At 39.1% G+C, this 20,834-nt stretch overlaps 1 protein-coding gene across 18 annotated transcripts in view; it reads right to left on the reverse strand.

The window, feature by feature from the left end:
• DROSHA (drosha ribonuclease III) overlaps positions 1–20,834 on the reverse strand; it is a 136,269-nt gene that overhangs the window by 54,374 nt on the left and 61,061 nt on the right. For 15 of the 18 annotated variants that reach the window (XR_002643324.3, XR_016392607.1, XR_016392606.1 and 12 more), the window contains 7 exons: positions 20,484–20,608; positions 18,769–18,868; positions 17,045–17,152; positions 16,328–16,450; positions 7,613–7,720; positions 6,713–6,851; positions 6,318–6,378 (listed from right to left, as the gene is read on the reverse strand). Coding sequence is in view for 15 of the 18 variants with exons in the window: in XM_089908703.1 (XP_089764829.1) it covers positions 6,318–6,378; positions 6,713–6,851; positions 7,613–7,720; positions 16,328–16,450; positions 17,045–17,152; positions 18,769–18,868; positions 20,484–20,608 (764 nt within the window). In the remaining 3 variants the exon portion in view is untranslated. The remainder of the gene's footprint in view (positions 1–6,317; positions 6,379–6,712; positions 6,852–7,612; positions 7,721–16,327; positions 16,451–17,044; positions 17,153–18,768; positions 18,869–20,483; positions 20,609–20,834) is intronic. The other 3 variants (XM_022564770.2, XM_022564768.3, XM_089908701.1) reach the window with 2 other exon arrangements.

The raw sequence follows: 20,834 nt of genomic DNA on the forward strand, positions 1-20,834 counted from the left end.
CCTCTCTTCTCAAAGAAAAGGATATGGAGGGTTAGCTCCTTTAGTAATCAAAGCACCCTACCTTATTCCTCATAATCAAGAACACTGATGGCCATCTTAGCTGGAGGTACAGGGGCTGCCTGGTGGGAAAGGGAGGGAGTGTCCCCTCATACTACGTGTCTCAGGCTTCCCACCCTGGTGCTTCCTTCCCCCTGGGAGTCAGATTTAAAGCAAGGAGACATCACCCTAACAATTGGGACTCTTTCCACACCACTATCAGGTGGACGAGAGAAAGGAGAATGCATTCTTAGAGAGAGTTAGGACACTGAAAAATCAGCTTTGGTACAATGTTCTAGCTTCCCATGGTCCAAACTCCAAATTCTAAATTTAACCTTGCATCTAAAGTCCTTCAAAATAGGCCTAACCTACCTTTTCAGTCTCACTGTCCACTGCTATCCTCTCCCACCTATGCACAGGGTCCTGTTCCAAAACTGCCTGGTCCTCTCTGAAAAGGGCATCCCCTAAAATACTCAGTGCCTCTGTTCAGGCCAAGCTCCTTGCCGCCCTGGAGGCTTCTGCTCTCCCCTGTGCACTGAGACACATTGAAAACCTACCCATCTCTCAAGGTCTAGCAAAATGTGAGCTCCAGATGAATCCCTGCCTGAGTCCCTCATCAAAATTAATACTCTCCCCCTCAGTGCAGAGATTGCATTTTATTTATATCTTAATTACATGATGAATGTGCTTCTCACAGGCTGTTTCTCACGTTGGAGTACAAGGCTGAACCGAATGCCTAATCCTTCAGAGACCTTCTCTGTGGTAACATTTCATTGTAATGTGCATGAGTTAAATATAACTATACAACTGAGATTTACGTGGTTAAATAGTGACACTTTAAAAAATTATGGGCGGCATATTCACTTGAGATGATGCCATCCTAAAAGTTAATTATTTTGTAGTTTTTGATAGGCAGACAGATTTTTATTTATTCATTTTAAGTCTTCGTGTCTTTTTGTAAACGCTAGCTGATCCCAAATCAGATTAAGAGAGTAACCAGCCATTTAAACTTTTGATGGCTCTGACCGTGACCTTTCCTAATGCCCCCATTTCCCTATTTCTAGTCAACGAGTAAATAACCCGGAATAAAAGTAATGGCATGAATGGCATTCTTTCCTTTAAGACTTATTTACTGAGCCCCTGCTTTGTGAAAGGCATTAGTTGGAAAAGGAAAAGAATTTGAAAAAAGAAAAAAGAGAGTAGGACAAAAGACCTTCAAAATGCTCACAGTTAAAAAAAAAAAAAATCAGACTATGACACAATTATAATACCTGGGAGAACCAGAACATGCACAATAAAACAAATGCCAGCAGGATCTGGGCAGGATGTCACAGGGTACACAGGGCATTCCACAGGCACAATTACTGCTGGCATTCAGGGAAGGGAGAGGGTACGTCTGGCAGCACATCAAGTCCCTCAGTCTTACTGGTGTGCAGACAGCCACAGGGAAGAGAGTGAGGTGCCTGGATCACTGGGTGCTGAGACTGCCAGGTGGGGAAGTTCAGACTTACTCAGTAGGTGACGAGACGTCACAGAAAGCTTTCAAGCAGGTTACAGCTAAGATCTAGAGAGGAGGCTCCAGAAATAGCAAGATGAAGCCTGGAGAGGCAGCCTGAAGGGAGACCTGGCAGAAGGCGGCACTAATTGCACTGCAGGATGGGCAGGGGCGAGGAGTGGTACCCAGAGGGGCTGGGGGAAGAATTCCACCAAGCTCCCCTACCTGCCTTGTTCCTCCGCCTTCAGCGCCAGACACAGATTCCCCAAACAACCTACTAGCTCGTTGGCTCTCTCTTTCCTTTCTCTAGTCTGAAATTCTGAGCATGCTTGCTTGGGAGGAGATATAACCACTGACATTTGAAATTGGATAGTGTTCGTTTCAAAGATATACTTATACTTCCAAGGAGCAGAGACTACTGCATCCCACTTTGTAACAGCAAACTAAGAAACAAACAGGACCAAACGTAAGGTAGATAGCTAGTGGGAAGCAGCCGCATAGCACAGGGAGATCAGCTCGGTGCTTTGTGACCACCTAGAGGGGTGGGATAGGGAGGGTGGGAGGGAGGGAGATGCAAGAGGGAAGAGATATGGGAACATATGTATATGTATAGCCTATTCACTTTGTTATAAAGCAGAAACTAACACACCATTGTAAAGCAATTATACTCCAATAAAGATGTAAAAAAAAAAACAAAGAAACAAACAGGGAAGAGGGCAAGTCGTCTCAAGTGAATGCAATTATTCTGGTGCACAGTGCATAACTGACCTATAATCCGTGAACAACCACCAGAGCTCTCCTTAGCCCCCAGTCTGCTGTGTATGTTCTGTTTCTGACCTTCACTGAAGCACTTAGCAGGGTCTTCCTTATATGAAGTTACTTATGTTTACGGCACTTTTACCCCACCCCAGGCAGTCACACCTCCTGGCGAGTGGGGGCTTTGTCTTACTTGCCTCTGGATCCCTGTAAAATATCCACGAACTGCCTCAAGCTCAGAAGGCACTGGATAAATGTCTGTTGGATTACATTCGCCTGAGTTTCTTCAGTATGGCTCCCAGGGCTGTACTGACACAGCTGGGGCTACTGGACAGCCGCAGCCAAGCAGCAGCCGGCCCGGCCACCGAGGCTGGGAGGATCTTTCTGAACAGAAACTTGGGGTCGACTCTGCATCAGCCGAAAGATCAGACCTATTTCAAGAGGCTCTCAGCACAAGCAGCAGAGGCCAGGGCAGAAGCCAAAGGACAAGAGAGATTGTCTATCAATGGTATCATTTTCAAAATGGTAAATTCAGAAAGAACACAGTTTCTCAGCTATAGTTCCCTTTGCCACAGTAAGAAAACATAAACCATGAGGTTTAAACTATGCTACCAAAAGACATAATTTACATACCAATAACTGTGGTTGGGTAGATGAGACAAAGATCACTTAAACCTGTGCTTTCATCGTTGAAAACGACGTGTCTATTGCGTGTGCGGCCTTGCTAAAGGGGCTGCAGGGGACCAAGGGTTTCACTTATTAAAATACAGAACCGGTCATCGGGAGAATCCACAGTATAGCAAGGTAAAATGAAACCATGGCCACGCCATCCCTGAGGGTGTGATTAAGGGCTCCTCTAATTAGACAGTCCTTTTCTGATCTTACACCCTCACAGAACACAGTAGTGAGGCATGTGATCATCTTCAAACTGGACTTTTAAAGTTCTGTCCTGCCTTTCTTTTTACCTCTTGATTGAAGAGGAAAGACAGTTTGGTTTATGATAACCTCAAAAGACAGCAACGTCAAGGCAAGTCTATTTGAAAAGAAAAGTGATATATGAAGAAAAAGGTAGAAAAGGAAGCTGCACTAGCTCAGCTGGGCACCTACCTCACTGTGGAGGCCAGTTACCAGCTGCAGCAGTGTCTCAACTCTGTCACTTCCAACCCTGCTCTACCTACCTTTCATCCATCTAAGTCTGGATCCCAAGAGGGACAAACCTGGCTATTCAACTCTTCAATGCCCCATTTTAAAAAGCAAGCCGCCCTCAAGCAACCTCCTCTACTGGCTTTCAAAATAGAACCTGCTGTGCTTCACACACAGAGATAAGCCTCCTGAGAGCAACATCAGAGCCCCATCAGCATTTGGCATTTACTTCCATTCAGTTTTCCAGGGTGTTAATGAGTTTATATAGACTCAGCCTACTTCCTTCCCAGGTTCCTCAGGGGTTCCAGGCCACAAAGTGAGAATATTCATATATTAAGGTATCACTTAAAATCAAGAAATAAAATACGGAAAGCTAACATAAAAAACTTTCCAACCCATTACCTGAGGCCAGTATTATCCTAATAGTGAAACCAGACTAAAACGTCACAGGAAAGGAAAACTACAGACCAAAAATCCTCAACAGCATACTAGCAAACTAAATTCTAACTAAACATAGCATATAAAAAGGATTATATACCATGATTAAGTGTGATGTATCCCAGGAAGGCAAGGTTGGTTTAACACCCCAAAATCAATTAATGTAATACACCATGTGGATAAAATAAATGAAAAAAACACATGATCATCTTAATAGATGCAGAAAAAGCATTTGACAAAGTTCAACACACTCTCATGACAAAAACATTCAGCAAATTAGGAATAAAAGGGAACTTCCTCAATCTGATGAAAGGCACCTATGAGATAACATCATACACAATGGTAAAAGAATGTTTTCCATTTAAGATTAGGAAGAAGGTAAGGATCCTCTCTCACCACTTCTATTTGATATTGTACTGGAGACTCCAGCTAGGGCAACTAGGTTAAGAAAATGAAATAAAAGGCATCCAGACTGGAAAGGAAATAGTAAAAATATCTCTATTTATAAGTGAAATGATCATCTATATAGAAAATCTTAAGGAATTCACTAAAAAACTACTGGAGCTAACAAATGAGCTCATCAAGGTTGCAAGATACAAGATCAATAATCAAAAATCAATTGTATTTCTATATGCTTGCAATGAACAATCCAAAAATAAAGATTAAGAAAATAATTTCATTTATAATAGCATCAAAAAGAATACTTATGAATAAATTTAACAAAAGATATACAAAATGTATACTCTGGAAACTAAAAAGCATTACTAAGAAATTAAAGACAACAAAGAAAAAATAAAGACATCTAATGTTCAGGGAACAGAAGACAATATTAAGCAGAAGACTTAATATTAAGATGGTAAGCATTCACAGACTGATCCACAGACTCAACACAATCCCTATCAAAACCCCAGCTGGCTTCTTTGCAAAAGTTCTTAAGGTAACTAAAAAATTCATGTGGAAATGTAACAGGTCTAGAATAGCCGAAATAGTCCTGAAAAAAGAAAGTTGGAGAAGAGATCTTGCATTTCTAGATTTCAAAACTTATTACAAAGCTACAGTAATCAAGACAGTGTGGTACTGGCTTAAGGACAGACATAAAGATCAATGGAATGAACTAAGAATCCAAAAATAAACCCTCAAATATACTGTCAAGGGTGATTTCAACCCAGATGATTTAGTGGGGAAAGATCAGCCTTTTCAAGAAATGGTGCTGGGACAACTGCATATCCACAAGCAGAAGAATGCAGCTGGACCTCTATGTCATACCATATATAAGAATTAACTCAGAACAGAACAGATCTAAATGTCAGAGGAAAAAACCCATAAAGCTCTTAGAAGAAACAGATGTAAGTCTTCGTGATTTTAGATTAGGCAATGGCTTCTTAGACATGACACCAAAAGCAGAAGCAACAAAAGCAACAAAATTTATCTATTATGTGGAATTTGTGCTTCATTAAGAGAGTGAAAAGATGATCCACAGAATGAGAAAAGATTTTTACAAATCACATACCTGATAAGGGACTTGTATCTAGAATACATAAAAAAATGATTGCAACTCAATAACAAAAAGTAACCTGATTAAAAATGGGAAAAGGATCTGAATAGATATTTTTCCAGAGAAGATACACGAATGGCCCATAAGTACATGAAAAGATGCTCAACATCAGTAGCCATCAGGGACATATGACAAAACCACAATGAGATACTATTTCATATCCACTAGGAAGCCCAGGATCAAAAAGACAGATAATAACAAGTGTTGGGAAAGATGTGAAGAAATCAGAACCTTCATATATATTGCTGCTGGGAAAGTAAAATGGTGCAGCCACTTTGGAAACAGTCTGGCAGTTCCTTAAAGGAAAGGTGAAACAGAGTTACCATATCATCCAGAAATTCCACTCCTAGGTATATACCCAAGAAAAATCAAAACATATGTCCATACAAAAACCTGTATACAAATATTCATAGCAACAGCATTCATAATAACGAAAAAGTAAAAACAACAAATGACCATCAGTTGGTGACTAGATAAATAAAACATGGTATACCTATACCATGGAATATTATTTGGCAATAAAAAGAAACACTGACATATACTGTAACATGGATAAATCTTTTAAACATAATGTAAAGTAAAATAAACCAGTCACAAAGGACCACATATTGTATGACACCATTTATACAAAATGTTCAGAATAGGTAAATCCATAAATATTGAACATGGATTAAAAGAAGACTGGTGGATGTCCAGGGCTGGGCAGGCTGAGGGAAATGGGGAGTATGGGGTTTCTTTTGGGGGTGATGAAAATGCTCTAAAATTAGACAGTGATCATGGTTGCACCATTTTGTGAATAAACCAAAAACCACTGAATTGTACACTTTAAACGGGGGAATTGTATGGTATGTGAATTATATCTCAACAAAGTTACTATTAAAAAATCTACTTTACCTTGAGGGAGTTGGGTCATCTTGGCCAAGGCGTGACATAATATTTATTAAGGTGTTAATTCCTATTAAAAAAAAAAAATCACAACTAAATACTGTTAGAAGAATTCTGGGACCATCATATGACATGTAGAAAGAAAATTATCTATCTCACCCCAATTTGACTAGCAAGTCTGATCAACTTAGTTACTTAAAACACTTGATAGGAGAAAGGAAATTTTCTCACAAATTCATTTACTCTTATCATAATGCTCTGCTCAAAGTGAATGTTATTACATATGGGTCAGGAAACACTAAAGAAAGAGAGAGTGAATCAGTCACCAGGGAACCATTCCTGGTGGGGATTTAATTTACAACAGGAGACACAGAACAAAACAGGAGAGTGGAATCCAAACATACCTTTTTTCCGCATGTGCATGTGATGAACTTTTCGATCTCCATACTTGGGTTGCCGAATTCCACAGTTAGACAAAGAATTCCTGGCATGATCAGGATTCATTCCAAAATTTAAGTGATGACTTGGGTGGGTCATTGCCAGCTAAAATTTCGGTGAAATAAGTTCAGTCTTAAAAACTCAGCATAAAAACAAAAACAAATTCAGCATAGAAGCACCATCTTTATATCACCTCAAATGAAACAGGAAAGAGATCTGTTTATCTAGTCAAATTTTAATCCCTGATCTTTCCATCCTATTTCCTCCAGTGTCACATTTCCAAAGCTTTGGTGCAAGCTCTTCTAAACAAACCTAAAAAACCACATCTTTCAGAGAGGAATTAGAATATGCAGCACCTGGAAAGAAGAGCCATAAAGGAGGAAAAGCTGAAAGAAGTGGTCAGGTTTGACGGGCAAATTTTAGCTTTAGTCTCTCTTTTTTTTTTTTTTTTTTTTTTTTTGCGGTACGCGGGCCTCTCACTGTTGTGGCCTCTCCCATTGCGGAGCACAGGCTCCGGACGCGCAGGCTCAGTGGCCATGGCTCACGGGCCCAGCCGCTCCGCGGCATGTGGGATCCTCCCGGACCGGGGCACGAACCCGTGTCCCCTGCATTGGCAGGCGGACTCTCAACCACTGAGCTACCAGGGAAGCCCTAATCTATTTCTTTAGGGACAGCATCAAAAAGAAAAAAAAAAAAGTGAGAAAAAGGGTTTGAAAGTGGCAATAAGAGTAGAGTAATGGAGAGAGCTTTGTTTCTAAACATCCTCATCATCTCCCAGAAGAGACTCTCAGTGCTCCATTTGTAACCTGCAAGATGAATTACTCCTATCTTGTTATTATATAAATGTACAGGAGAGTAATTCTTACCTGTAACAGACAACGATCTTGGAAAGTATATCCTATCAACTTGTCCAGATGCATTAGGCACTGGTGGTATCGAATATGATGGGTCAAAACAGGCAGCATCATTGCATGCTAGGAAAAAGCATATTTCAATATGTTTAACTCTATAAGAACTTATTAAAAACACTTCATTTATTTTACAACAAACAAGAACCATTTTTACATCCTAAATTCCATCTCACAAAGTCTTGAAACAGTTTACTGGCTACATGGCATCCTGGCATATCCTCTGTGAGGGGTGGTGGACTACAGCTGTTAAAGATACGGTCTCTAGAACCAGAATGCCTGGGTCCAAATCCTGCTCTGTCACTCATTCATCATGGGACTCAGGGCAAATATCTAACCTCTCTGTTTCTGTTTCCTCACCTGTAAAATGAAGACAATCAGTGTAGCTACTTTCAAGGACAGTTAAAAGGATTAAATGAGCAAATACAAAAAGCTGCTTAGAACAAGGCCTATTGGCCCTCATTGAAGTAGGAATAGCCATGGTTCATCAGTACCCAGCAGGGTAACCTTAAGGAAGTCATAAGAATTTCTGTGCCTCCTTGTCTATCTTTAATTCTAAGGGAATGGATTAGGACTCACAAATTCTGAAACTTTGTCAGTGTCCAGACACTTCTGAGAATCTAAGGAAAATGAATCTTTCCCCAGAAAAGTGCCTATGTGCACAAACATGCAAAAATTGTATGGAATTTTAGTGAGTTCACAGATCTCTAAAGCCCATCACTATCCTCTGGGTAAGAATTTCTCAGGCAGATGATCTCGAAAGGCCATTCTAGGTTTAACACTCAATCTAACACTATAAGGACAACTTTTATAAAACCACCGATACAGTTAAATCACCTGAGGATATAGAACTTTTATTTTTATTTCACTTTTCATTTGGCTATAGATTCCTTATTGGGAGATTTCATGGAAAGCATATCTTTTTCTTTCTTTCTTTCTTTTTTTTTTTTTAATAATGTTTCCCTAGAACTCAAGAGAATGAAGGAGTCATTCTTATTCATCAGACCTGGAGGATGGGCACAGCCCATCACAGAATGACTGACATGTGCTTTATATCATTTTAGTCTTTGAAGTATTTTAAGCTGGCATTATTTAAAAATACATGATAATGGATTTGCTTGAAACTACAGAAATCAGTTTCCTGTATTAACTTATAAAGAAAGATTAGTTCTCCCAAAAAGGATCTCTAATCAACAGAAAGTCTTTCTTTCCAGTTCAATTCAATAAGTACATATTAAGCACCTCCACGGGTAAGGCTTATATTAGTTGTGGAAGAGAAAAAAGATGAAGACACTCTTTTTGCTCCCAAGGTATAATATAGTTTTCCAGGCATTTCAATTGCAGGGGACTCAAGGGTATTGACGCTAAGCACACAAGGAGGATGGGTCATGAAGACTATGCAGTGTAACTATCTTTCTGAAGTATGAATTCAAACTGGTGTTTTAATACCTCCGGGAAGAGATAAATCATTACCTGTTAAGAAAACAACACTACCTTTAGAGTGCTCTGATTATTAGGAAATTATCATTAGTCCAAATCTGTCTCTTTGGAGGTTTACCCTTTGAACTTAGGTCTACCCCTGGAAAAGAACAAAACCTTTACTTATGTGAAACAGCTGTGAGCCCCTTCGCCACTTCCTCTAAACTTGCTCCAAATAGAGCCAGTTTCTCTACCCAGGTATGTTTCTTGTGACCACCATGGAAAGGTATATATGACCCATGTCCATCTTGTACCCCTGACAAACAAGTCTCAAGGTTATCTACGAGGCTCTAGCTCAGTTTTTTAAATTATCAATTTTTGAAATGTTAAAATACACACAATCACTAAGCATCTCCTCCCCACTCCATTCATGCCTAGAAACTGCTTTCATTTTTAAAAGCTCCTTTGGAAGACTGTAAGAAAATGGCAGTGCACAGTTTTTAAATCTATTCAAATTCTCCACTAAAAATGAGCAACCAGTATAGCAAAATAGAACTGTGAACAATAAATACATAAAAACTAGATGACAAGGTATCCCCACGAATGCCAAAATAAGTGTGGGTGAGGACAAAGACCTGCGTGTGGTCTCAGCATCTGAGAGAGAAAAAACACAGGGGGAGCAGCAGGGCTTCTGATGACAGCAAGAATGGAAGAGCCCCCAAATTTATATTCACTGGAATTGTGGCCCAAACTGGAGAGGGCTCTGCAGAATCCAATTCACTGGGCGAGTATAAGAGGACAGTCTAACACTGTGGGAGAAGCCTGGGCCCTAAAAATGCTCAAAATTAAAAACTCAAGTTCCCTTCCAGCGTAAAGCCCCATGGTGTAAAGAAAGTGCTAGGAGTAAAAGCCACATTTAGCAGGAGAGAAACAATAAAAGGCAAAAGAAAGAGAATGTCCAGATCAAAGCAGAGGAACAAAACAGACGCAGCAGATCTCAGATATGATGAGCACCCACCCCCCATTTTTTAAATCACTTTGCAAAAACAACAGAAGGAGAGGCTCTAGAACCATGAGAACTATTCTGGCTTACATTTCCTCCTAAAAGTACAGGAAAATAGGGACTTCCCTGGTGGTCCAGTGGTAAAGAATCCGCCTTCCAATGCAGGGGATGCAGGTTTGATTCCTGTCAGGGAACTAAGATCCCACATGTCATGGGGCAACTAAGCCCGCATGCCACAACTACTGAGCCCGCGTGCCTCAACTAGAGAGCCTGCGTGCCACAAACTTCAGAGCCCATGCCACAACTAGAGAGAAAATCTGCACACTGCAAATAGAGAGAAGCCCGCGCACCACAAAGAGTGAGAAGCCCATGTGCCGCAACAAAGAGCCCGCACGCTGCAACGAAGATCCCTCATGCCGCAATGAAGACCCAACGCAGCCAAAAAAAATTTTTAAATAAAAATAAATAAATATTTTTTTAAAAGAGCACAGGAAAATATTTCACTTATTTAACAAGATTTAACCTAAAGAGCAATGGAAAAGAATCATGATTAAATCACACTCAAGGATTTTATAAGAAAATAGATGAAAGGAATAGAACAAGATGCCTCTGATAATAAAATGCCAGAAAAACATGCCAATAAAACCAATGAAAGCTGTAACCTATTATTTCAAAACAAACTAAATTAAGAAAACAATAACATTTATAAGGAAAACTATTAATAAATACTATATTAATTCAGAAATGAGATGACTGGAGGAAAGGAAGATCTGAAAAGAAGTGACAAAACTCAGGAAAAAGGTATAGAAGGAAATAATGATTTCAAGAATATAGACTAAACAGAAGGAACACAACAGCATATTAACCAATGAATACTGCCTTTGAGAAATAAAAGATGGAAAAAAGAAAAACTTTTAGAAAAAATGAAGGATTTAAGAGAAAATGATAGATATGGAAAATAAGCAAAGAAGATACAAGATGCATATAATAGCAGTCCTTATAAAAAAAAAAAGAAATCAAAACAATAGAATAATGAAATCAGTAATTCAAGAAAACTTTCCTGAGATGAAAGACAATGTGAAAGTATATATTGAAAGGGCACACAGCATATCTGAAAAAAATTAACCAAAAGAGCTGAGACATATTCTAGTAAAACTACTTGTTAGTTTTTAAAGAAAAAAAAAAATCTTTGGACACTGAGACAAAAGGACCTAAGCTGTTCAAACCCACGTTGTTCAAGGGCCAGCTGTAGCAGATAGTAGTTATTTTCATTAACAGACAGCGGGATACACACACATAGAAAGAGAGGGAGAGGAGGGAGAAGTTTAATTATACAATAAAGGTAAACATTAGAACAAAACTATAATCTTTCCTGAATACAAAGAGATATGGAAAGAAAAAAAAAAAGGCAAATAAAATAGACCTCGTAAGTGACCACAAAACTTCAAAACAGTTTGACAGAGGGGAGGTCACATATATCAAGAGAGTGTGTGTGTGTGTCTATTTGCTTATATTAAAATGGGAAAAATTAAATCATTTCTAAAAGATGGTTACCTTTGGGGTGGGAGGGAAAGTGGCAAGAACAAGGTGGAAGCAACAGAGATAGAAATTAGATTTTTGAAAAACATAATTGCATTTGTAAATCTGAGTTTGGAATCATGGTAAATATACTACATAATTATAAGACAATATGTAATTTTTAAAAGGAACCTTTAAAATCAAAAGTAAAATAAAATAAATGAATCTGTGTATCCAGTTTGTGGTATAAGCAGAAATGACCTTAAAACATGGTAATCTGAGTGTGCATGCCTGGTGGGATATAGCTATAATCACAGACAAAGAGACCCCAAACAAACAAACAACTACTTCCCATAATCATATTGTTGGTGGTGCCATTAATACTGTTATTCTAAGACTACTGCTTGTGTATGTATTATGGAATAAATCGAATGAGCAATTTTTTTGGTTTTGTCCTATATGGGATCTGTACTTCAGCGTAATCAAATAGCTGGTGAGGGGAATATCCTTTATAAAAGTATTCTGATAAATGCAGAAGGAAAGATAGAATATCACTTTGGCAACGCCTAATGAATTACTGGGCCTAGGTAATGATCCATCAATAACTAATAATGTCACACACGAAAAAGAGAGACCAGGGACTTCTCTAGTGGTCCAGTGGTTAAGACTCCATACTCCCAATGAAGGGAGCCCGGATTTGATCCCTGGTCAGGGACCTAGATCCCACATGCCGCAACTAAGAGCCCACGTGCCGCAACTAAAGATCCCGCATGTCGCAACAAAGATCCCACATGCCACAACTAAGACCCAGTGCAGCCAAATAAATAAATAAATATATTTTTAAATTTTATTAAAAAAAAAAAAAGAGACCACACTACTCCCTATGAAAAAGTCCTTCAAAAAAAAGAACTTTAAACTCATCACAGCTGTCCAACAGAAGTTTCTATGATGATGGAAATATTTTGTATCTGTGCTGTTACAACAGACACTAGGCCAGAGGTATCCATTAAGTGCTTGAAATGTGGTGAGGGCAACTAAGAACTGAATTTTTCATTTAATTTCATTTTAATTAATTTAAATTCAAATAGCCATGTGTGGCCAGTGGTACTGTATTAGATGGCACAGTATTAGATCTAACTACCAATCTGTAGGAAATACAAGGGACAGAAACACGTGTTAAATGACCCCATAAAGTTGCAATCAAGGAAACCCTGATCAGAGCTTAGGAACTCTACAGAATACCTGATCCAGTTTCTTCCACAATAAAAATTTGCAAGGAAAGCAAAGGGAGAAATGGAATGAGAACCCACAGTTTAAAGAGACTTAAAAAAACATCAACTAATCGCAAAGTATGGATCTTGTTTGTACTCCATTTCAAACAGGCAAATAAATTTAATAGGCAATTAGGAAAATGTGAACATTGACTAGCATTTGGTATTATAGAAATGTTGTTGATACTGTTGAAACTGACTGATGAGTCCATGGAGTTCATTACGCTTTCCTCTCTAATCTTGTATATTGATATTATACTACTGTAATATTGATATTTTTAAAAATAAAAGTATAATAATAGTTCTCTATCAGGCCAGTTAGCTTTTAAGCAAAATCTTCTTCCCTTTCTTCACAAGAAACATTACTTCTCCAGTAAAAAAAAAAAGAAAAAAAAATCAAGTCTCTCACATGGTCCAAAGATTTTGCTAACAATAACTGTGAAGCCATATGCCTCTCAGAGGTTCTTCCTTTTTTCCCCCAAGTTTTAATTTAGAAAATACTTCCTTCAATGTGTTGTCCAAAATCTCTTAATCCCTAGAGATGTTTCTTTTCACTGTTCAGTCATCACCTGCTAAATCACTGAGCAAGAACATCAGTTAGTTTGATAACACATGGCAGGCTTCCATCCCATTCTAGAGAGTCACTATAGGAAGACAGCCAGCTATTAATCAGTCCAAATACAACTCTGTCCACTCAATACAAACACCAGCCATGACGTGTAGTTCGTCAGGCACCATGCCTCCTCATAAAAATAAGGAGCTGTAGTGTCCTCCAGTTTTGCACGAGCCTCATACTGGTTATATGACTGTCCTGATGCAGATTCTTTGCTCCTTTTTTTTGACAGCTCTGTGTGTCACATTTATTCATCCTTCATTCTTGTGATTCAGTTTATTGATTTCCATGGACAACCTCCTTAGCATAGCACAGGGCACAGGTACCTACTCCTCTAAGACACCAATTCAACTTTGGTGTGCAAAACCCCATTCTGTTTTGTTTTTTTTTGCGGTACGCGGGCCTCTCACTGTTGTGGCCTCTCCCGTTGCAGAGCACAGGCTCCGGACGCGCAGGCTCAGCGGCCATGCCTCACGGGCCCAGCCGCTCCGCGGCATGTGGGATCTTCCCGGACCGGGGCACGAACCCGTGTCCCCTGCATCGGCAAGCGGACTCTCAACCACTGTGCCACCAGGGAAGCCCCAAAACCCCATTCTTAAAGCACAGATACTGTAGCCACATGATACCCTTTTTCCTCTTCTGAGTCATAATGCTGAATTTCTCAGCCTCAGTTTGGTTTTGATTTCTGCTTTTTCTTCCATATTACCCGGAATTCACTCTAACAAGCAGTAACACTGAGAAAATCTTTCAATAGTTTCTCTCTAAACATGGTTCAAGTCTGCATTTAGTTCACGTGTAATTACAGGTTACTGGACCACCCGTAGGTTTCCATTCCTCCTAACACTGATTGGGGCATCAGGTAGAATTTTCTTATCTCCTAACAACCCTTGCTGTCTTCTCTGGTTGGGAAATTCCACTTCTAGAGTGAGATGCTGGTCCTTAGGTTGCTCTGCCTTAGATTCATCATAATAGTTTTATCGCCAGTGGCAGCTTGACAGCATCACAAGGCTTTCGCTAGCAACCCACTAGCAATTATTACTAACAAAAAGTAGGTTCTACACCGATGAACTACCAAATAGAGGAAACCTCTCCCTGCCCCCACCCAACAATTTTAGAGCTGTGCTCAGCCTCTTTCTCTTAAAATTAAGTATGAGTCCATTTTTTCACAGGCTTCAGGGTTATTCAGAGTATTCAGTGTATAATTTCATTTAACTGCTATTTCTCAATCAGATTCTTATTCTTCATTACGAAAAATACTAAATGCATTTATTTTGAATGTTTTAAACTACACTATTACATGCTACCTGCCATCTTATTTAAGGAACACACACAAAAAAGAAAACATTTATTCTGGGATAAGAAATTAAATATAGTTAAGAGCCAATGTTACTTATAAAAAAATAGGAGAGGAGAATGGAAGCATGGCTTTGAAACAGATGTCAGTTTTCTGTGGAAGAGCAGGAATCCTCCAGATGGAGGAACCATTATTAGATCAAGAAGTATTGGGCTTCCCTGGTGGCGCAGTGGTTGGGAGTCCGCCTGCCGATGCGGGGGACGCGGGTTCGTGCCCCGGTCCGGGAAGATCTCACATGCCGCGGAGCCGCTGGGCCTGTAAGCCATGGCTGCTGAGCCTGCGCGTCCGGAGCCTGTGCTCCGCAACGGAAGAGGCCACAACAGTGAGAGGCCCGCGTACTGCAAAAAAAAAAAAAAAAAAAGAAGTATTCACCTTTGCCAAAGTTTTAATCGGGTCCAGTTAGTCAAAAGAACTGATGGAGTGTGTTTGCCTAACAACCTCAAAACAGAATGTAAAATATAATATACACAGAGAGAGAAGATAACCTAGTCCTTAAGCTGCTTCCAATCCAGCTGAGGAGCTATTTGTGTCACAGCTGAAGGCCATAAAATGGCAGGGGAACATATCATTCAGCACCCCTATTTGTTTTACCAAAACAAAGGGTACAAAGAGCTCAATGCTTTCAAAAAAACTGTGTTCAGCGGAACAAAACTGCCTTAAGGACTGCTCCACAGGGTGGGAGAGAGATCTCGTACAATGGGATGGATACTCCCTTCATACCCACCACTCATCAATCAGTTGTTTTTTTATCTTTTTACAAACTAGGGCGCCACAGGGTTTTGTTTAAAACAAACGAACAAAAAAAACCTTCAAAGTCAACCAAAAACACAAGTTTAAAAGCCACTGAACTAGAAGAACTCTCAGGTCCTTTCCAGTTCTTCATGCTGCTCAATGTTATGATCTCAAACAATCAACTTTGACTTATCACCACGATGACCAGATTTTGAGCAGATTGTTGAAGATTCCACTCATTGTTCTTACGATGTCTTAAGACATTATGTTGGCATTATGGTATTGTGTTGGTTTTGGAGAAACACTAGCAAACAGAAAAACTGGGTGATACGGCTCCAAGTGGCACTAAGAAAGAATCAATGGAAGTAAGAGAGTCGCTTCTGAAGATACTTAACAGTACAAAAAAAAAACTGGTCAATTGGCAAAATAACTGAGGACTCGGTGGATGTACTGGCTACCACTGTAGATGATTATTTTCAAACTATTTAGCAATACTGCATCAATAGCAGTTCATCCTAGCACAAAAACACTTAGCTTCACATGGTAAATGAATGACATAGCAATTCCTTCAGTGATACGATTAAATTCCACTGTTCAATACAATAATTAAATGCCAACATTGATTTTTTAAAAGAAAACTCATTATGATGAAATGAATACCTAAGAGTATCTGAACTTATTACAATACATGCTACCATCACAACAGATAAGTGGCAGCCTGGAAGTACTATTCCAAAAGTTCGAACATAGCAAACTGCATTACCTGACTCCAGCCTGGGTAATCATTTCCTTTACTGTAGTTCCCATGGAGTGCAACCAATATCAATCGTAACAAAAGAATCACGTGAAGAGTCAAAGAACATGCTCGGTTTTGGGGACCTCTAGTCTGGTAAAAATTCCACCCATAAGGAAAACAAAAATACTTATTAGTGAGCCAGTTATATATATAGCTGAAATGTTCCTCTATTAAGTTTACCCAAAGAAAAAATATTATCATTTGGCTCAAACATGAAATGTATACTTTTTCTGTTCATAAATGCCTTCCGCTCTCTGCAATTTAAGTCTGAGTCATCAGTCTGGAAAGTTTGTACACACGACCTTCAGGAATCTGCCTGTAGAGCTGCTGGAGGATCTCTTTTGACAGGCACCTACACACGAGCTCAAACAGGCAGACGCATTTGAAGAACAGACCTGCCTTCATTCAGTGTACAGAGACAGAATTGAGCACTACTAAGTCAGTGCCTCCCATGCCCGCACTGTGCACATGCACAAGCACACACCCACACACAATGAAACAAGACATGAAAACTGACACAAAAACAAAACCCAAATGATAGAAAACAATTCATGGTTGGTGTTCCATTTAGCTACAGGTAATATGTTCTGCAGAAACTTCTCAGAATTAGGAAGACTTCAGTGCCAGAGGCCTTTTAGAGGAAGAGATGTTTGGGTATAATTGTGTTCTTAGAAGTGTCATCACCTGACAGACATCAGAACGGATGCCAGTTTTCCAGAATCCTTGGCTACTCAGCTCCACTGTTACTTCTCGCCTCATGGTATTCTTCTGTCGTATTTTTTGGAGTGCTTCCTGGAAAAGACCCCATTATGATGAGTAACCTTTAAGTTCTAAAGCAATACTAAGCCAAACAACAAGCATTAGTAAATTAGCTGGATTCATTCACCCTTACATTCAGGTAGTCAAACCTCTTCTTGCCAAATTAGATTAAAAAAAAATAATAAAGGCCTTGGGGATAAGCCAGCTTTTCCTGGTAAATGGATAAGAAAAAAATTAAGCCAAATCAACTACTCTGGCAAGTTCAAACAAAAAATGCCCTTTTACTGAAAAAGAAACAAAATGTGCTGTTTGGAATTTGAAATCATCACGTAAAAATTATATTTAAATCAAGCCTTATGCTAAGCATTTACATATAAGAAAGACAATCAGTAAATTAACCAGAAACCCATGCAATTGTCAAAGCTACCTTCCAATTTGCAAACCCTTGCAGCAAGGGTACATTTTATTAAAAAAAGACAGTGATCCAAAACTTCTGCAAGACATAAACAGGAACTGACTCTTCCCTTTTATGCCGCCCTTCAAATAATTAATGATAAAAAATAATTTTATACTTGTACGCTTATTCAATAAAAATCTCATAGGAATTCATAATTACAACAGGAACCACCACCACCAGCTCCACCATTGATTAAGTTCCTACTACAGGCCAGTACCACTGGAGGAAAGTTAAATGGAGTATTTCCAAGTCCATACAACCACCTTTTTCCCTGGGTGCACCAACAGAGGGACATTTCAGTCAGCCTCTCTTGGCCTTGGTTCTGTCCTTTATAATGAAGCTGACTGACTCAAGTCACAGAAAGTGATGAGGTCAGAATTCAAACACTTTTGCCAGCTTCAAAACCTTGCTCTTGGGACTTCCCTGGTGGTCCAGTGGCTAAGACTCTGTGCTCCCAATGCAGGGGGCCTGGGTTCGATCCCCGGTTGGGGAACTAGATCCCGCATACATGCCTCAACTAAGAGTCTGCATGCCGCAACTAAAGATCCTGCATGCCACAGTGAGGATCCTGTGTGCTGCAACCAAGACCTGGTACAGCCAAAATAAATAAATATTTTTAAAAAACAAACAAAAAAACCCCCACCTTGCTCTTATACTATGGCAACAGAATAAAACCTTACTAAGACAAAATTTATGTTGATACTGAATCCATTTATTCTTAAAATTAAAACACAAATGATCCTAGAGTACAGATAATACTACCAATTAGTAAAGAAATATGGAATTTGGGATATAAAACCTTAGAAAATCAGTTCACCTTACCAAACTAACAGACATATGGAAGCCAATCTTTTACAACTTTCAGACCACGAAATTTGAATAAGTGGTACTATGTGCAGCCTAATTAACGATAAAAGGCTGATCCAGCACGTTTTAAACTTTAACTTCTATAGAAGCTATATTTATTCCCAACTTTCTTTAAAAAACTGGCGTTTTTAGGGGGAGAAAATGGTCCCTTAGCTACTAAAAGATGAAAAAAATCAATCAGCATACTAATGTGAGGAGGGGAATAAAGTGTGATTTCTTTAAAGTTTCTTTAAACCAATTGTTTTAAAGATTGTTGTAAAAACAATCTCAAGTAAACCTGAAATGCATCACCATTAGTCACAGGAGAACAGGGTCCGATACCAACCTCCCTCTGTGCCAGCTTCTGCTTGTCAGTTTGTTTGACTTTAGGGCTATTTGCTAGGAGGTGGCGAAGTTTTACATAACTCTTCCACAGTTTCTGGTACCTAAGGAAAAGGACAGACAGACACCTCAGACAAAAAGAAGGCAAATCTAAAGTGCAATAAAGCCAGGTGTTCTAACAGGCCCGCTCAATCGTAAGTGCATTCTTGTGAATATCTTTAATGGCAGCAGACCTTCATTCTAAGGAAGGATGTGATCTGGGGGCGCTGAGGGGCAGGATGACCAAGAGGCATCTGCAACCTACTTATTGACTGCTGCCTACATGGGTTGAAAATGAGGTGTCACTATACGGATGAATCTCTCTGGAAAAAATTCCTAGGGAGACACACAAAAACCAATAGAAACATGTATGGTTTCTCATTGTTACCTCTTTGAAAGTAACACGTTTTATTTAAATATGTGTTTTCTGATGTTTGTTGAAAGACCTCTTACTTAATAAAGATACTGTGTCCAAAATGCCTTCACTGAAAGTAAAAGTTGGAGAGTATTAGAAAAGAGAATCCCTTTTGGGACAATACCCAAGCTATATAGCTACATACACCCATTTTTCCACTGGGAAGGGAAAAAAGACAAATGGTGTATATCAATTTGTATATGCCATGACAAAAATAAGCATATTTGTAGCCAAATATGTTATAACCTGGATCACAGTTAAAGCATCCTGGAAATGAAGAGAATATGAAGTCTTATATCAGTTTACACTCCTGCCATCTGAGAGTCCACAAGAGCCTAATCACATTCTACTAACACTTTTCTGAAAAGAAAGGACTTTCCTAAGATTTTCTGTCATACTGAAACTGCTCGTTTCTTGGCCTTAGCTGGGGGTCTCCTTTTTGATAACATTTTTTTAGAGAATGGAGGAAAGAAAGACGTACTTACACAGTGCCTGGTTCACTGCTTCATACTTTTATCCAAAGGGGGGAAAAAAAGAACAAAACCCTTTAGCCTCTTCTAATATATCAGCCAGAATTGGATTTATGAATTGAAAATCTCCCATGCCCTTTTCTCCCATTATGAATCCTTTAACAAAATTAAATCAGGAGACGGTTTGTTTGTTTAACAAGGTAGAGAATCCAAACACTCCTGAAGAATATAATGGTACTATTTCCATTCCCACACATCTTCATTTTCTCCCAGCAAAACACTAACATGCCAGTTGGAAAGTAACATCAATTCTAAGAGTCAGAAGTCATGGCTTCTCCTTCCAATACAACCCTTGACTTTGCATGGGATGTTGGGCTCTTACTAAGATGTACCCAAAAAACAGAACTCTGCATAAATGTGGCAGTGCTAAGAACCAACATGGCGCTACTTTCCTCTAGAGGGCACTGAAAAAAATAAAAAAGAATCATAACAGTAAGTACTATAATGATGGATAAAGGAAAAGTTCCTTAAAGGTTAAAAACATACAGGACTCATATGACCAAGACTGCCAAGGATAATCTATTGAATAGTAATTTCCTGCAGTCAAACATGTAGAGAAAATAATTCTTCAGGAGCTACCAAAACCTGCTTCATTTGGTAACCTAAATTTGGAAACATGGCTCATTTCAGGTCTTAATTTTTAAAAAGAAAAAATCCACTAAAGGGGATTCCTCGCTAATTCAGCTGTTAGTAGAAGGTGAAATTGGCTAAGACAAACACTGAAAAATATCTTACTGTGGGTCTCCAGCATAACTCAACTGTGCAGGGCGTATCCCAAAGTGGACAATAATAGGAAAAGTAATCACATCGGGGTTGAACTGTTCACGATCCAGTTGATCGATGCGGACAGAGCTTGGTTTCTAGAGAGAAAAATCAAAGCCATTTATTCCCTTAAGAATTCTTTAAGTATTGTCTTTAATCTAAGTAGGGAAGAAAGTAATCGGATTTTTCCCTAGGAAAGCCTCATCCCCAAAAGGAAAATGTCATTTAAAAACCCTTTAATCATAGCAGCTAAACTACATAAAAACTATAATGTCATCCCTATAAATGAGTTTGTGCCATTTGGCATAATGAACAATGATTTTG

This window comes from Delphinapterus leucas, chromosome 3 (assembly GCF_059928025.1).
Source record: "Delphinapterus leucas isolate spDelLeu-1000000601 "Yukka" chromosome 3, BTC_Dleu_Yukka2, whole genome shotgun sequence".
NCBI lineage: Eukaryota > Metazoa > Chordata > Mammalia > Artiodactyla > Monodontidae > Delphinapterus > Delphinapterus leucas.